The following is an 18,156-nucleotide window of genomic DNA, read 5'->3' as shown; positions in this document are numbered from 1 at the left end:
CATGACCTCACACTTTCCAACATTATACTCCATCTGCCAAATTTTTGCCCACTCACTTAGCCTGTCTATGTCCTTTTGCAGATTTTTTGTGTCCTCCTCACACATTGCTTTTCCTCCCATCTTTGCATCGTCAGCAAACTTGGCTACGTTACACTCGGTCCCTTCTTCCAAGTCGTTAATATAGATTGTAAATAGTTGGGGTCCCAGCACTGATCCCTGCGGCATCTACTGGTTACTGATTGCCAACCCGAGAATGAACCATTTATCCCGACTCTCTGTTTTCTGTTTGTCATCCAATCCTCTATCCATGCTAATATACTACCCCCAACCCCATGAACATTTATCTTGTGCAGTAACCTTTTATGTGGCACCTTGTCAATTGCCTTCTGGAAGTCCAAATACACCACATCCATTGGTTCATATTGATGAACAAATTGTAGTGCACACAGCAAAGCAGAATGATTGAGGAAGAAAGTTAATAATCTCTGTGGCAAAACAGAATGGTTATAGTGAAAGAAAGACATGCATTTCTACTGTGCTTTTCACGACCACCGGACTTCTCAAAGTGGTTTACAGTCAATGAAGTACTTTTAGAGCGTAGTCACTGTTGTAATGTGGGGAACATGGCAGCCAATTTATGCACTGTAAACTCCCACAAACAGCAATGTAATAATGACCAGATAATCTGTTTTTGTTATGTTGATTGAGGGATAAATATTGGCCAGGACACCGGGGATAAGGTCCCTGCTCTTCTTTGAAATAGTGCCATGGAATCTTTTACATCCACTTGAGAGAGCAGAAGGGGGCTCGGTTTAAAATCTCATCCAAAAGACGGCACCTCCGGCAGTGCAGCACTTCCTCAGCACTGCATTGGGGTGTCAGCCTAGAATTATGTGCTCCAGTCCCTGGAGTGGGACTTGAACCCACAACCTTCTGACTCTGAGGCGAGTGTGCTGCCCACTTTTTTTTGTGTGTGTAATAGCATTTAATTTACAAAAGAGACAAAACAATTAGCCAGCGAAGGATTAACGGGTAAACTCACCAATCTCATACCAGCAGCAGGAATCCCCGGCTGAAGGCAGCGGGAGTCAGAGACAGGCCTGGAGCACTGCTGAACCATTCAACATACGCTACCCTCCCACACAGCTCCCCACTGGTAGCAAGGAAATGGGTGAGTTTACCATATAGTGTCCCCAAGTGCAAGAGTTAAAGCTACCCACTGAGCCACAGCTGACACTAATATTGGGGAAAAGGGGAGCTCACATGAACACACTTGTCTGTGATAGACGCTACCAACCTGTCCAGCAAAACTCAAATGGAAAAACACAAATTGGAAATTTGCAGAGAACAGCATTGACTCCTACCGCGAGTATATCTCAGGAAATCACGGCATGCAGCCGGAATGTCCCGGAGTACTTGTCTGCGATCTCCTGAGATGCACTCCGTGCAAACACCACTCTCCACAGGGAGCTTGGGATAATGGAATCACCCCCTATATGGACAATGGAACACTATTGCCATGAGATAGCAGTGAAACCCTTGCAGCATGCATATGAAATTACTGTGCCATTTTAAAAGAAGGCATTCACCAATTAAACCCTTGGTTGAAATAGCGAATAAAGACATTTCACACAAAACACATTTTCATCAGCAGCTTGAAGAGAAAAGGTAGATCTGAGGTGAATATCTTTGTTCAGAACAGAATAAGCATTAATATATATTTTTCTTTCAGCAGGAATTCCTCCACAAACCCAGGAGCTAGTGTATTCGGGACCGGCCCTAAATTTTTGGGGCCCTTGTTGTGAAATAATTAATATAAAGATTATCAAAAATCTATTAAAATAGCAATGAATAAATGGTTGACTTACCACAGAGTGCAAGAATCTCAGGTGATTCATAAGATCCAACTCAGTCTGCTCAAAATTTAGTTTCACTTCAATCAACAAATTGAAGTACCCTTCACCCACTGTTAAAAGACAAATCAGAAATATACTTGATTCATAGCATTTTGTCCAAGGATATTACATTACCTTTCAAGGTACATTACAATACAATCCATAAATCACGTTACATATCGCACTAAACAGATGAATGCAGTACATAGTACTCTATTTACAGAAACAGAGTAAATGTACATTTTCACTGCAATCATTTCTGTGTCATACGACCCGAGGAGGGTTTTATACTGGTTCCCGGCCCTTGATGTACAGTGTGGCCCTTCCCCATCGTGCCTTTGTGGTGCCTGCACCAACCCTGATATCCTTGATGGACATACCCTGCACACACACCCACAGAAAGCAACAATTTGATAAAGAGTGCCAGAGGCGGAACTCCACCTCTTCATAAACACGATGCTGTTTTTTTCATGTTATCGTTTCCAATGTTCAAATCTAGAAATCACTCCGTAACAACACTGGGGTACAGACGTTTAAGGCATCTGTGTGAAGTTACTGGTGTCCGTTATTTTATTACAACCACGTTAAAGTTTCCATTAAAACAACAGGCAAAGTAACGTCATCTGAACATGTTCAGCATTCTGACATGCGGAATAACTTCTAGGCCACGGTTTATAGATGCTCCCTTACTTCAGTAAGCGGCATTTCACATCAGTTTGAGTAGGTCATATAAAGAGAACCCCTTAACAATCTGACACTGGATCAATTCAGCAGCCAGTTAGACCTGGAGTGTGCAAGCCTGTGAGAGGGGTTTGTAAGCTGGCAGGAGTTGCTGCTGCTGTTACATGTTAAAACATTTTTTACACCTTTGTAATGTATGCACCTGTGTGTATGCTCACAGATTTGTTGAGCTGTTGAGGCTTACGCCGATGACGTGCTCCTCGCGGTAGAGGATCCCGCTGACCTGCGGAGGATGCGTGAGTGCCAGGAGATTTACTCGGCCGCATCCTCCGCCAGGATCAACTGGGAGAAATGTTCCGGACTCCTGGTGGGTCAGTGGTGGGTGGACTCCCTGCCGGAGGAGCTCAGGCCTTTTGCCTGGAGCACGACCCATCTCCTCTATCTGGCAGTCTACCTTAGCCCCGACGAGGAAGCCTGGCCGGCGAACTGGCAGGAGCTGGAGGCCAAGGTCGCCGCTCGCCTAGGGCGCTGGACAGCACTGCTCCGAGTGCTGTCCTACAGGGGTCGAGCGCTAGTCATAAACCAGCTGGTGGCCGCCATGCTGTGGTACCGGCTGGTCACTTTGACCCCTCCCCCTGCGTTTGTCGCCAAGATACAGAAGAAGCTGGTGGACTTCTTCTGGAACAACAGGAAGCACTGGGTCTCTGCCGCAGTCTTGAGTCTCCCGCTTGAGGAGGGCGGTCAGTCGTTGGTGTGCGTCAGCGCCCAGCTCGCGACTTTCCGTCTTCAGACCCTGCAGAGATACCTTTACGTCGAGCCCCCTCCTAGGTGGTGTGCTCTGGCGAGGTATTTCTTCCGCCAGCAGCACGGCCTCAACTACAACACGCAGCTCCTGTTTGTGAGCTTGGGGGGCGTCAGGACCGCCCTCCGGGAGCTGCCTGTCTTTTACAAGGAACTCATCAGGGTCTGGAACAAAGTCTCCACCAAGCGCAGCTCTCCACCGGCTGGAGTGACGGCTGTCCTGCAGGAGCCGCTGCTCGGGAATCCGTACCTCCACGACCGAGGTTTTAGGTGGAGGTCGGACGAGAGGGCTGTGGCTGGTGAGGTGACCAGGGTCAGGGACCTGCTCGATGGCGGAGGAGCGGGCTGGATGGCGCCAGACACGCTGGCGCGGCGCCTAAATTCTGCCAACGTCCGCCACGCGGCCGATGCCATCGAGTCGCTAAAAACAGCTCTGGGCCCCGACTCTGTTAGGTGCATCGAGGAGACTCAAGCACGTGGGGAGATCCCGTCCGAACTGACCGCCGTCCGGACGGAATTCCTCATCGGCGCCAAACCCCGGAGCCTCCCTCGGGAGTCGGCGCCTCACAACTTGAGCCGCCTCGAGGAAATCCCCTCCATGCCTTTCAGTTCTGCGCGGAGGGGTTTCCTGTACGGGCTGCTCCTGCAAACTCTCAACTTTGCCATCCTCGCCGGCCGTCCGGACACGCCATGGCGTACCATCTTGCCGTCCGGAGGAGGCGGGGGTCCCCAATGGAGGGCACTCTACGTGGAAGTCCTCCCACTATTTACTATTTATCGTGGATTTGGCCTGGAGGGTGGTGCACGGAGCAGTGCCGTGCAACAAATTTTTAAGCCGGTTCACGGGCTCCCAGGCCGCCTGCAATTTCTGCGGTCTGGAGGAGTCCGTGTTCCATGTTTTTATTGAGTGCACGAGGTTGCAGCCCCTGTTTTATTATTTAAAGGGGCTGCTCCTGAAATTCTGGCTGCACTTCAGTCCCACTCTCCTGATCTTTGGGCACCCTGTGCGGAGGGGAGCGGGTAGGTCCGAGGGCCTCCTCGTAGGACTGCTCCTGGGCACGGCCAAGGGTGCCATCAGCCGGTCCAGGCAGCGGGCGGTCGAGGGGGTCGTTCAGCCTGACTGCCTGCCTCTCTTCCGCTCTTACATCCGGTCCAGGGTGTCCTTGGAGATGGAGCACGCGGTGTCCACCGGTACGCTCGCGGCCTTCCGCGAGAGGTGGGCACCGGAGGGACTGGAGTCCATCGTCACGCCCGGAAACCAAATTTAAAATTGATTTTATTTCTTTTAAAGTTTAATTTGTTTTAATTGACGGGTTTTAGTGTCCCCCTCACCTTTTATAGGGGGCACTTATAAATTATACACGGCCATCTAGCCCCTCGAGCCTGCCCCGCCATTCAACAAGATCATGGCTGATCTGGCCGTGGACTCAGCTCCACTTACCCGCCCGTTCCCCGTAACCCTTAATTCCCTTATTGGTTAAAAATCTATCTATCTGTGATTTGAATACATTCAATGAGCTAGCCTCAACTGCTTCCTTGGGCAGAGAATTCCACAGATTCACAACCCTCTGGGAGAAGAAATTCCTTCTCAACTCGGTTTTAAATTGGCTCCCCCGTATTTTGAGGCTGTGCCCCCTAGTTCTAGTCTCCCCTACCAGTGGAAACAACCTCTCTGCCTCTATCTTGTCTATCCCTTTCATTATTTTAAATCCTTGCTCCTGTTTTTTTGGAGCAACTGGTTTAGAATGGAGTATCTTAGAAATTGCAATTCTCGGCATTTAGTTTGCTGCAGTTCTAGTCAGTTAGAACAGGTTCAGTTTGGAACAGATTATTTTTTTCAAAAGGGGGCGTGTCCGACCACTTACGCCCGTTTTGAAAGCTTTGGCAGTGAAGACATACTCCAAACTAAGTTAGAATGGAGTAAGTGTAGATTTTTGTACGCTCAGAAAAACCTTGTCTAAACTTTAGAAAATCAGGCGTAGGTTACAAATCAGGCGTAGGGAATGGGGGGAGGGGGTGTTTAAAGGGAAGTTTACAAACATTAAACACTTCAGTTTTACAAATAAAGAGTCATCATCAATAATAAATGATAAATACATCAATAAATCAACCTATTAATCAATCAAAAAAAATTAATAAAAAATTAAAAAATCAAATAAATAAAACATTTTCTACTTACCGACTGCAGCACTGGGAGCCCTCCAACAGCATGCTGGGATGCCCCCCCCCACAGTGTGTCTCTGTCAGTGTCTCTATCTCTCTGTCTGTCAGTGTCTGTGTTTCTGACAGCGAGGGGTGGGGGAGAAGTGGGGTGGGGGAGGAAGAAGGAGGAGGGAGGTAGAGGGTGGGGGGGGAGGTAGAGGAGGGTGGGGAGGAGTAGAGGAGGGTGGGGGGGAGGTAGAGGGGGATGGGGGGGAGGTAGAGGGGGGAGGAGAAGGAGGGGGAGGAGGAGGGGAGGAGGAGGGGGGAAAGGGAGGAGGAGGGGGAGGAGGAAGGTAGGAGGGGGGGAGAGAGAGAGAGGAGAGGGAAGGGGAGGGGGGAGAGAGGGGAGGGAGGGAGGAAGGGGGGAGAGGGGAGGTAGAGAGGAGGGGGGAGAGGGGGGAGGGGAGGAGAGGGGAGGGGAGGAGAGGGGAGGGGAGGAGGGGGAGGGGAGGAGGGGGAGAGGAGGGGAGGGGGGGGAGAGAGGGGGGTGAGAGAGGGGGGAGGGGGGAGAGAAGGGAGAGAGAGAGAGGAGGGGGAGAGAGGGGAGGGAGGGGAGGGGGGAGAGAGGGGGGAGAGGAGAGGGGAGGGGAGGGGGGAGAGAGGAGGGGAGGGAGGAGAGGGGAGGGGAGGGGGGAGAGAGGAGGGGAGGGAGGAGAGGGGAGGGGAGGAGGCTGAATGGCCAGGCCCAAGACTTCGGGCTGGATTTACAGATAGGTGGCGTCGGGTCTCGGGTCCGGGAGGGGGAGAGAGTCGCGGAGGTCGGGCGGGGGGGGGGGGGGTGAAGAGTCGCGGGGGGGGAGAGAGTCGCGGGGGGGGGGGGAGAGGGAAAGAGTTGCCGGGGGGCGGGGGTGAGCCGCGGAGGTCGTGGGGGGGAGCGGAGGTCGGGTCGGGTCGGGGGTGGGGGGAGCGGAGGTCGGGTCGGGTCGGGGGTGGGGGGAGCGGAGGTCGGGTCGGGTCGGGGGTGGGGGGAGCGGAGGTCGGGTCGCTGGGGGGCGGGGGGAGCCACGGAGGTCGTGGGGGGGAGCGGGGGTCGGGTCGGGTCGGGGGTGGGGGGAGCGGAGGTCAGGTCGCCGGGGGGCGGGAGAGAGTGGGGTCGGGTCCGCTCCGATCCGGGGAGCGGGAGTCAAGTCGGGTCGGGTCCAGTCGGGTGGGAGGAGCCTTATTCACGCAGCCCCAGTGAGGCCATTGGGCCAGGGCTAGGGGCTGCGTGCTTCGGGCCCCTCCCACACAGTTTCGGGCGCCTGGAGCTACTGCACATGTGCGCCCACTGTAGCGCGCCTGTGCAGAGGTCCCAGCACTGTTTTCAGCGCAGGGACCTGGCTCCGGCCCCTACAGCTCCTGCTGCATCGTGTCCAGCTCTAGAGGACCTGCAGGGACGCAGAGAATAGGTACGTTTTTTTTAGGCGCACTTTGTGGCGCGAAAAACGGGCGTCCAGGTCCGGGCTGTGCCGTTTTAGGCACGGCCCGAAACTTGGGCCCAAAGAAACATAGAAAATAGGTGCAGGAGTAGGCCATCCGGCCCTTCGAGCCTGCACCACCATTCAATAAGATCATGGCTGATCATTCCCTCAGTACCCCTTTCCTGCTTTCTCTCCATACCCCTTGATCCCTTTAGCCGTAAGGGCCATATCTAACTCCCTTTTGAATATATCCAATGAATTGGCCTCAACAACTCTCTGCGGCAGGGAATTCCACAGGTTCACCACTCTCTGAGTGAAGAAGTTTCTCCTCATCTCAGTCCTAAATGGCTTACCTCTTATCCTTAGACTGTGACCCCTGGTTCTGGACTTCCCCAACATCAGAAACATTCTTCCTGCATCTAATCTGTCCAGTCCCGTCAGAATTTTATATGTTTTGATGAGATCCCCTCTCATCCTTCTAAATTCCAGTGAATAAAAGCCCAGTCGATCCAGTCTCTCCTCATATGTCAGTCCTGCCATCCCGGGAATCAGTCTGGTGAACCTTTGCTGCACTCCCTCAATAGCAAGAACGTCCTTCCTCAGATTAGGAGACCAAAACTGAACACAATATTCCAGGTGAGTCCTTATCAAGGCCCTGTACAACTGCAGTAAGACCTCCCTGCTCCTGTACTCAAATTCCCTCGTTATGAAGGCCAACATACCATTTGCCTTCTTCACCGCCTGCTGTACCTGCATGCCAATTTTCAATGACTGATATACCATGACACCCAGATCTCGTTGCACCTCCCCTTTTCCTAATCTGCCGCCATTCAGAAAATATTCTGCCTTCGTGTTTTTACTCCCAAAGTGGATAACCTCACATTTATCCACATTATACTGCATCTGCCATACATTTTCCCACTCACCTAACCTGTCCAAGTCACCCTGCAGCCTCTTAGCATCCTCCTCACAGCTCACACCACCACCCAGTTTAGTGTCATCTGCAAACTTGGAGATATTACACTCAATTCCTTCATCCAAATCATTTATGTATATTGTAAATAGCTGGGGTCCCAGCACTGAGCCCTGCGGCACCCCACTAGTCACTGCCTGCCATTCTGAAAAGGACCCGTTTATCCCGACTCTCTGCTTCCTGTCTGCCAACCAGTTCTCTATCCACATCAATACATTACCCCCAATACCATGTGGTTTGATTTTGCACACCAATCTCTTGTGTGGGACCTTGTCAAAAGCCTTTTGAAAGTCCAAATACACCACATCCATTGGTTCTTCCTTGTCCAATGTATATACATTCTCAAAAAATTCCAGAAGATTTGTCAAGCATGATTTCCCTTTCATAAATCCATGTTGACTTGGACCGATCCTGTCACTGCTTTCCAAATGTGCTGCTATTTCATCTTTAATAATTGATACCAACATTTTTCCCCCTACTGATGTCAGGCTAACCGGTCTATAATTACCCGTTTTCTCTCTCCCTCCTTTCTTAAAAAGTGGTGTTACATTAGCTACCCTCCAGTCCATAGGAACTGATCCAGAGTCAATTGACTGTTGGAAAATGATCACCAATGCATCCACTATTTCTAGGGCCACTTCCTTAAATACTCTGAGATGCAGATTATCAGGCCACAGGGATTTATTTCACTGATGGGGAGACTAGAACTAGAGGGCATGATCTTAGAATAAGGGGCCGCCCATTTAAAACTGAGATGAAGAGAAATTTCTTCTCTTGGAGGGTTGTAAATCTGTGGAATTCACTACCTCCGAGAGCTTTGGAAGCTGGGATATTGAATAAATTTAAGACAGAAATAGACAGTTTCTTAAACGATCAGGGGATAAGGGGTTATGGGGAGCGGGCGGGGAAGTGGAGCTGAGTCCATGATCAGATCAGCCATGATCTTATTGAATGGCGGAGCAGGTTCGAGGGGCCATATGGCCTACTCCTGTTCCTATTTCTTATGTTCTTATGTTCATCTTGGTCTCCGGGGACCAAAACAGGCGGGTGGGCCTAAGATACGGAGGGGTAAAGGATCTGGTGGGAAACGTGGCGGCAGGTCCAGCTAGGGAGGGGTGTGTTTTTGTTAAAAAAAATCTATTTTTTCATTATTGTGTTATCTTACTGCTACTGTTAATGTTCGTTTATAGTTGGGGGAGGGGGTGTTGTGAAAAATTACAATAAAATTCTTGTTAAAGTAGTAACATTTTTTATTGAATTTAACCATTGTTGTGCATTGTCTTCTAATAACATAAGTTAAGTTAAGTTAAGCATTAATGCCATTGTTGTACAACAATGGCCAGGCCAGGGCAGAGCAGGCAAAGCTAAAATGTAACTCAATGCAAATGCAACTGTTGTCTAACTATAACTGTAACTGTAACTGCGACTGTCCCCAATGCAAGTTCATGCAAAGCATTCATTTATGAGCTGTGGTGCAACAGCTTTGCAGCCGCGTAACTGCCACGGGGTTCCTCCAGTCTTCTCGGGGGGGTGGGGGCGGACCATGGATTCATCGCCAGGCTGATTGTCCTCCCCAAGGTCCTCACCAGCCTCTCCTCCTCCTCCTGCTCCTCATCATCTGCCTCTGCCACCTCCACTCCTTCTGGAGGTGGACCTGCAGCCCCATCTGGCATTTGTTGCCCTCCCCTTATAGCTAAGTTATTCCACAATAAACTCAACGATCTAGTCAGGGTGGCACTGTAGGCTGCCACCAGAGTGGTCCAGGCATCTGAAGCGCAGCTTGAGCACTCCAATTGTCTTTTCGACAATGTTGCATGTAGCTATATGGCTTCCGTCTGGGGATTACGCAGGGGGATCATGAGCCAACTGGCAAGGCCATATCCTTTATACCCCGGCATCCAACCATGACCTTCTGGCTAATTGACAAACAGGTCAGGGATAGCACTCTCATGCAGGATGTGCGCATCATGGATGCTGCCTGGAAACGTGGTATTTACTGTCATGATTATTTGGTTGTGGTCGACAACGAGCTGCACATTCAGAGAGTGGAATCCCTTTCTGTTACGAAACACCTCCGGGTTCTATAAAGGGGCTTTCAAGGCAATGTGCGTGCAGTCTATAGCTCCCTTCACCTTGGGGAAGTTTGCTATTCTCAATAAACCCAAAGCCCTCCCAGTCTGTGCCTCCCTGGTCATAGGGAAGTTTATAAAGTCCATCCTGCAAGCGTAAAGCGCTTCAGTCACCTGTCGAATGGAGCAGTGTGTGGCGTGCTGAAATATACCACAGATGTCGCCTGAAAGGATCCAGATGCGTAGAAGGATAGTGCCACAGTAACCTTTACCTCAACTGGCAGTGTGGTCCTGATGGTGCTGGTCGGCTGCAGATCCCCCTTGATGAGCTGGCATATCGCACCGATGACCTCCTTCCGGAAGCGCAGCCTCCTAAGACACGCGTTTTCAGACATGTTGAGGTAAGATTGCTTTTCCTTGTACCTTCGCTGGCTGTACGTGCGCCTCCTCTGTCTCCGCATTACCCTGCCACCTCTTCGATTGATCCTTTCAGAAGCCAGCGTGTGAGCAGTTACAAGTAATGGCAGAGAAGCCATAGGCCCCATCACTATCAATAATATTATTTTCACTCACTATACATGCACTTTAGTAAAAAAAATGCCTATACTACTAAGCTAATATTAGTATAATTAAATATAAGTATAAATGTGAGTGGATGTGTCTGTAAAAGACCCTTAAATAACTCACAATTTATAAGCTGAAGTTTTTTAGCTGCCCCCTCCCTTCCTCCAAAATTCAAAATGGCGTCCGTAGTGCGAGCTCTGTGAGGAAGGCCCGGGAAAAGCAGCGATTCTCCAGCGATGTTCTCGGCGAGCGATCAGCCTGGCGATGTGCTGGCGATGTGCCGAAAGTTGGACTGGGCGCTGTGCGGGCGATCACCTCAGCGACCAGCTCGACGATGTGAGACAAAAGTTGGGGGTGGATAATTTTCCGCCGATGTTCCAGCCTGAATTTCCACTTTTTGGTCAAAATGGGCAACAGCAGGCCGTTTTGGGCGATAAATAGGTGATGTGAAGTGGAAAGTCTAGCCCTTGAGGTTTTTTGAGATTTTCATGAAGGCGACCCATCTTTGCAATCCGTGGGTAAGGCTGAAACGGTCCCATTGAAATTTGTGCTCAACACCCGCAATTCTTACTTCCTCGAGAGGTGGCGCTATAAACCCTCTCCCAGCCTCTTACAACAAACACAACAGAATGACCTGCCATTTCCTTCGACTAACAGTGAGCAAGGCCACGGCATGTTCACTATCATTCACTACTAGGTGCAACAAAAGACAAACTTTATTAAATCAGCGATATCTATCGCAAAACAGCTGCACGCCATTTTCTGCATGAAATCACACACTCACTGATGTTTTTGCATTGCCCGCACTTTGCATATTGTGCTATTGCCCAGAGCACAAAACATGAAAATATTTGCCAAAAATGTTTAAATAAAAAGAGGGTGCCTCTTTCAATGGGGTGCAATACGTATCGTTGTCATGTTTATAGCCCTCTCGCTCCCCACTTGATGATTGAGCGACTAAAACACCAGGCAGATTCAACTGATATCTCTGTTAATTAGCCAACCTTTCTGATTAATTGTTGGAGGTGACTGGTTCGTGATACAAAATGAAGGCAGATACTGTGTAGGAACGCATTAAATACATCCCGCACAAATTGAAACAATCGGCTCAAGATGTGAATCTCTATATGGTTTTACTATGTTGTATACTTTAAACTAGGTGTGACAACATCTCTGCGACAGTTACATGAAACCAGTGTTTGGCAAATGTTTTCTGTTTATCGAGGGAGAAGATCTATGCAGCATTCTTCACCACAGTGACATCTCCACAAGCATTGCGATTATGAAGTCTTGATGTAATCATAGAATTATAGAATCATACAGCACAGAAGGAGGCCATTCGGCCCATCTTGCCTGTTCCGGCTCTTTGAAAGAGCGATCCGATTACTCCCACTCCCCCTGCTCTTTCCATAGCCCTCCAAACTTTTGTTTTTCAGGTATTTATTCAATTCCCTTTTAAAAGTTACTATTGAATGTACTTCCATTACCCTTTCAAACAGTACATTCCAGATCTTAACTTGCTGTGTAAAAAAGAATTCTCCTCATCTCCCCAATATTGTTTTTGCCAATGATCTTAAACCCTTCATTTGTTCCCACGCATCACACAGAGTTGTGTCACTCAGTAACCCCATGACTTGGGAGAAAGTAGAGAGGGGTAGGGGAGAGCAAGAGGGAAACATACCTGTGACAAGAAAGGAAAGGATCTATCAGCCGTACCTGCTGGAATAGGTGAGGTGCACACTGATTCCCCGCTGAAGTTGCAGCACTTCTGCAGTCCTGGACAGTCGGTGTCCCATCTACAGGTGTGGTTCCCCATGGCCTGCTCTGTCGGGCACGATCCCGGGTGTGAAGCAAACGCATCAGTCCTGTTCAAAGCTGAGGCAATCAAACAGGCAGTAATCAGATGGGATTAACTCTCCTTAGCCCTGTGATTAAACTGTGTGAATATTATAGCGCAGACACTCTGTCCAGTCACCTGAAAGTTCAATATGTTCATGGGGCAGTTAAGCCATTTATTTTAAGTGGATTAATGCTGACACAAAGGACTTTGATCCAATGAGTGAGGTCATCATAGGCTAATTGTCAAAATTCTGGTGATCTGCATAGCATCATTTCAAGGCCCTGGTAACTAACGGCACATATTGTATTGTGAAATCTAACACATCTGGTGTAAGGCTCTCATGGCCATGTGAAAAGTTTTTAACACTAAGTCAACAAATTAACATTCATCATCATCATCATAGGCAGTCCCTCGGAATCCCCGCAGCCATGTGATCTGCCCGGAGAAGCCAAGATCAGAAAATATGCAAAGTGAAGCTCTCTTTACTCTGCCCTTCTTACTTTAGCAGTCTAACATGTTTCCATTTCTTGTATCTCTTTGAGTGAGATTGACAATTTAGTGCTAGTTAGTGCTGGATTCGAGGCACTTTAGCACTGTGAGCCCACCCACACTCGGGACTGAATTGGAACTGCCCAAATGCATGGCATAGGAGCCTTACAGGCCGCAGACCTAGAAGATCTCATCGGTCTAGACTGGAGTCCAAATCCAAGAGAGGTGCCACCCGGTCTCCTTGCATGATATAGTTAAACAAGCAATGGTATTTTATTCTCCTGTACTTACGTAGTACACAGTAATGTCCACTTTGCTCAAATCCCTTGCAGCAGTCGACTTGAGTCTCTGTTGTTTCAACTATGGTCGTACGATAAAGTGTTTTAAAGACCAGCTTTGGGCAAACCTTCCACGGATGCCAACCTCCACAGGATTCATACGTGGTGAAGGATTTTTGATAGGACACAGTCCTGGTCACATTCCGCTTCACAAAGTCTTGGCACAGGTTGTACGAGGATCGGGAGAGCCCATTGTCTGGAAGACAGCACAGAAACAAGAAGACCGAAGCCTTTAAATGGTTTTCAGCTAATAGAACTTTTTATTTTTTTTAATAGTTTGAAATTGCGCTGAAGTGTTGAACATATTAATGCAATGACCACTATTTTAATAAAGGCATACTTTTAAGAAGCTCCTGAAAAACCTCCCTCTTAATTCAAGCTTGTGGTCTCCTTCTTTTGTTAGGTGTCAGTTTGTGTCTGTTTTCCGCTCCTGTGAAGTGTCCTGTATAAAGGCACTGTATAAATGCGAGCTGTTATTGTAGAAAGACTTGTATTTTATACAGTGCAATTGGTAGACACAGAATACATGATGAGGAACCATGAGCTATGATCTATGTCCCACTTGTGGAACCAGCTATAATTAATTTGTGACCTCATTGTTTATAGTTATCAGATCAGCCAACTAGTGGCATATAAATTATATCCCAGGGCTCCTCATCATGAGACCTCCAGTTGTTGCTGCTTAGAATTTTAAGATTGCACAATATCTGTCTTTGCTAAATTTATCCTACATTACAACAGTGACCTCACTTCAAAACAAATTACTTCATTGACTGTAAATAACAACAACAACTTGTATTTATATAGTGCCTTTAACATTGTAAAATGTCCCAATAGGGCTTCACAGGAGTGTTATAAGACAAAAACAAATTTAACACCGAGCCACATAAGAAAAAATTACGACAGGTGACCAAAAGCTTGGTCAAAGAGGTCGGTTTTAAGGATCGACTTAAAGGAGAAAAGAGAGGTAGAGAGGTGGAGAGGTTTAGGGAGGTAGTTCCAGAGCTTGGGGCCCAGGCAACAGAAGGCACGGCCACCGATGGTGGAGCGATTATAATCAGGGATGCTCAAGAGGGCCGAATTAGAGGAGCGCAGACATCTTGAGGGAGTTGTGGGGCTGGAGGAGATTACAGAGATAGGGAGGTGCGTAGCCATGGAGGGATTTGTAAACAAGGATGAAAATTTTGAAATTGAAGTGTTGCTTAACCGGGAGCCGATGTAAGTCAGCGAGCACAGAGCACGGAGCGATTTGAGACGCCCTGAGATCGTGAACGGCTCTATATAAAGTTTTTTTCTTTCTTTCCTTGTCATCAACAAATTATTAGCAATATCCCTAAAAAATAGGTCCAGGCAGAGTTTTTCCAAAGCAGTTACTAAACAAAGTACAGAAGCCCCAGGTGACGTGGGCTACTCTTCTGTGGGCTCAATACATCCCGCCCCTCCCAATGCCCCAGTGACCACCTCCCCCTCGCCTCTCATCCAACACACAGCGACTGAAAGGAGGCTATCAATGGACTTCTGGGAGGACTCAGCTACTGGCTATCTACACAATCGTCCCAGAAGCTACACACTGCAAAAAAAAATCACCCCAACTCAGAAAATTCAGGTCACCCTGAAACCCCTCCTCCACCAAGCCCCCAGATATCATTCCTGAGATTGTAGGACTCTCCATTTACACCCTATCTAAACTCACCTTTTGTTTCTTAACTTGTCCCATTACCATTCCTTTTGCCTTACACCATCATCCCTTTTGCTATTTAATCTCTTCTGCCTTCCACCCAATCACAGAGCTTCCCTTTCAGTTCTTTCCTCCCCTCCCCCCTTTCCCTGCCCCTACATTTGCTTAAAAACCTGTTACACCTCGAACTTTTTCCAATGACGAAGGGTCATTGACCTGTAATGTCAAATGTTTCTCTCTCCACAGATGCATACAGTACCAGCTGAGTCTTTCCAGCATTACACATTTTTATTTCAGATTCCAGCATCTGTAGTAATTTGCTTTTGTGTCCATAACTGTGTTTGTTAGATGCTCAAAAGTATTTATCTGCAAATGCAATGGCCGACAATTTCCTCCGAGCTGCTCCCGCTCTGCAGCTGCAACTTCTCGGGAGGTACGGCAGGGACCCCAGAGTTTCAGCCACACGTGGACAAAGTTACAGCAGAGAAACAGGAGCAGCTCCGAGGAGATTCCTACTCAATGTGATCCGTACTGTACCATAGAAACATAGAAACATAGAAAATAGGTGCAGGAGCAGGCCATTCAGCCCTTCGAGCCTGCACCACCATTCAATGAGTTCATGGCTGAACATGAAACTTCAGTACCCCCTTCCTGCTTTCTCGCCATACCCCTTGATCCCCCTAGTAGTAAGGACCTCATCTAACTCCTTTTTGAATATATTTAGTGAATTGGCCTCAACAACTTTCTGTGGTAGAGAATTCCACAGGTTCACCACTCTCTGGGTGAAGAAGTTTCTCCAAGGACCCAAGGTTAACTACAGTGAATTCAACTTTAAGAGAATGGAATCAATGCATAAAATTGGACTTTGAGAAAAAAGCATAGAGATTTAAATGATGCACAAGAATTTTTCATTTTAAAAGGACCCTCAGGTAGGTTAGACAGGCTCAATTCGTAGGTCATCCTGCTCTCAAACATGCAATTCACCTCATAGAAGGTGAGATTCTTTCTGTAAGTGAGGTTGTACTTATTTTTATTTATATAGTTTCAGAAAACAATTACTTTATTTTAATTTTCTTCCCAACTTTTCTGCCCTGCTCTCCTGAAGGTGTTGACTCTTGATTGTGGTGGGCTGTTCCAGGAACATAAGAACGTAAGAATTAGGAGCAGGGAGTAGGCTACTTGGGCCTTCGAGCCTGCTCCGCCATTCAATGAGATCATAGCTGATCTTCGACCTCAGCTCCACTTGCCTGCACTGTCCATGCCATAGCCCTTGATTCCCTCTGTTGCCTTTCCCAAGTATCCATTCTTCGTGTCAGCCTGGATAGTAAATATCAACAGGCTATTTAGTCATGGGCTGCATCATGGGCCTGATCACCCAACATCCACATATGTGCACATTCCAGCATAGGACACAGGATAGTGATGGAGATTGGGGACCATGATTGGTGTTTGTTGCCCCTTCTGTGAGCCCCAGGGGCACTGAGGCCAACTGCAGCACTCCACATGCCGGTGTGTCTCAGCACAGATAATTGGTCGAAGATGAAACCATTCGACTAGGTACCGCTCCAGGTAACCATTTTTTATAAACACACCAGGTGACATAAGCGAATCAGACTATGTCACAATCAGAGAGCTTGAAAGAAAGATACTCTGAGCAAACATTGCCAGTGCCTTTAAACTTCAAAGTACACGGTAAAGACCAACATGTTAAATATCAGGCAGCCTGGGGCCTGTTCTTGGAGACCCACACAACAACCCTACCCCCTGAGCACTGTAACCCACCCACTAGCCGTGAGGGGCGCTAACCAATGTTCCCGTTAAGCTGCGCGGCCAGGCTGTGGTCTGGGGGTCCCGAACAGGCCTCTCACCAGCTTTTACAGCAAGAAACACCGCATGCTCGAAAATTTGAATGGGTCGTGTAGCCAGTTAAAGGGAGTGCACACGAAAAAAAAAATTAGAGGGAACATTGGCGCCAATGCCCTCGAGCAAGACCACTAGAGTTCAGACCCTCTCCCAAACCTCACTAACCCTAGCCTCCAGGAACAAACAGACTGCTTCAGCCCCCTGATCCATGTCGCCTCCAGTGGAAGCAGCCTAATATAGTGATACATTCCCCCCCAACTCCCTCTTCCCCCCCCACCCCTTCCCCACACCCCCTCCTCACACCCCCTCCCCCCAAACCCCTCCTCACACCCCCTCCCCCCAAACCCCTCCTCCCACCCCCTCCCCACACCCCCTCCTCACACCCCCTCCTCACACCCCCTCCCCCCAAATCCCTCCGCACACCCCCTCCCCCCAAACCCCTCCCCCCAACCCCCTCCCACACCCCCTCCTCACACCCCCTCCCCCTAAACCCCTCCGCACACCCCCTCCCCCAAACCCCTCCGCACACCCCCTCCCCCAAAACCCTCCCCCCAACCCCCTCCCCACACCCCCTCCTCACACCCCCTCCCCTCAAACCCCTCCGCACACCCCCTCCCTCCAAACCCCTCCGCACACCCCCTCCCCCAAACCCCTCCCCCAACCCCCTCCCCACACCCCCTCCTCACACCCCCTCCCCCCAACCCCTCCCCACACCCCCTCCCCCCACTCCCTCCCCCCAACCCCCTCCCCACACCCCCTCCCCCCACCCCCTCCGCACACTCCCACCCCCCAACCCCCTCCTCCCACCCCCTCCCCACACCCTCTCCCCACACCCCCTCCCCCCAACTCCCTCCCCACACCCTCTCCCCACACCACCTCCCCCAACTCCCTCCCCCCAACTCCCTCCCCACAACCCTCCCCCCACCCCCTCCCCACACCCCCTCCCCACACCCCCTCCACACACCCCCTCCCCAACCCCTCCCCACACCCCCTCCCCACACCCCCTCCTCACACCCCCTCCCCCCAAACCCCTCCCCACACCCCCTCCCCACACCCCCTCCCTACACCCCCTCCCCACACCCCCTCCCCTCACCCCTCCGCACACTCCCACCCCCAACCCCCTCCTCCCACCCCCTCCCCACCCTCCCCCCACCCCCTCCCCACACCCCCTCCCACACCCCCTCCACACACCCCCTCCCCCAACCCCTCCCCACACCCCCTCCCCACACCCCCTCCTCACACCCCCTCCCCCCAAACCCCTCCCCACACCCCCTCCCCACACCCCCTCCCGCCACTCCCTCCGCACACTCCCACCCCCCAACCCCCTCCTCCCACCCCCTCCCCACACCCTCTCCCCACACCC

At 49.9% G+C, this 18,156-nt stretch overlaps 1 protein-coding gene across 6 annotated transcripts in view; it reads right to left on the bottom strand.

The window, feature by feature from the left end:
• Positions 1 to 13,791, bottom strand: part of LOC139275958 (uromodulin-like 1) — a 425,626-nt gene extending 411,835 nt beyond the window's left edge. For 3 of the 6 annotated variants that reach the window (XM_070893209.1, XM_070893213.1, XM_070893214.1), the window contains exons 1-4: positions 13,593 to 13,791; positions 13,206 to 13,448; positions 12,302 to 12,460; positions 1,869 to 1,966 (exon numbers count right to left, since the gene is read on the bottom strand). In XM_070893209.1, coding sequence (XP_070749310.1) covers positions 1,869 to 1,966; positions 12,302 to 12,401 — 198 coding nt within the window. In that variant the 5' untranslated portion in view covers positions 12,402 to 12,460; positions 13,206 to 13,448; positions 13,593 to 13,791. Of the gene's footprint in view, positions 1 to 1,868; positions 1,967 to 12,266; positions 12,461 to 12,560; positions 12,697 to 13,205 lie in introns of those variants that run through there. The other 3 variants (XM_070893210.1, XM_070893212.1, XM_070893215.1) reach the window with 3 other exon arrangements.
• Positions 13,792 to 18,156: the final 4,365 nt, after the last annotated feature.

This window comes from Pristiophorus japonicus, chromosome 11, assembly GCF_044704955.1.
Source record: "Pristiophorus japonicus isolate sPriJap1 chromosome 11, sPriJap1.hap1, whole genome shotgun sequence".
In the NCBI taxonomy this organism is placed as follows: domain Eukaryota; kingdom Metazoa; phylum Chordata; class Chondrichthyes; family Pristiophoridae; genus Pristiophorus; species Pristiophorus japonicus.
Note: the sequence above shows the minus strand (reverse complement) of the source record. Positions and strands in the feature narration are given on the sequence as shown.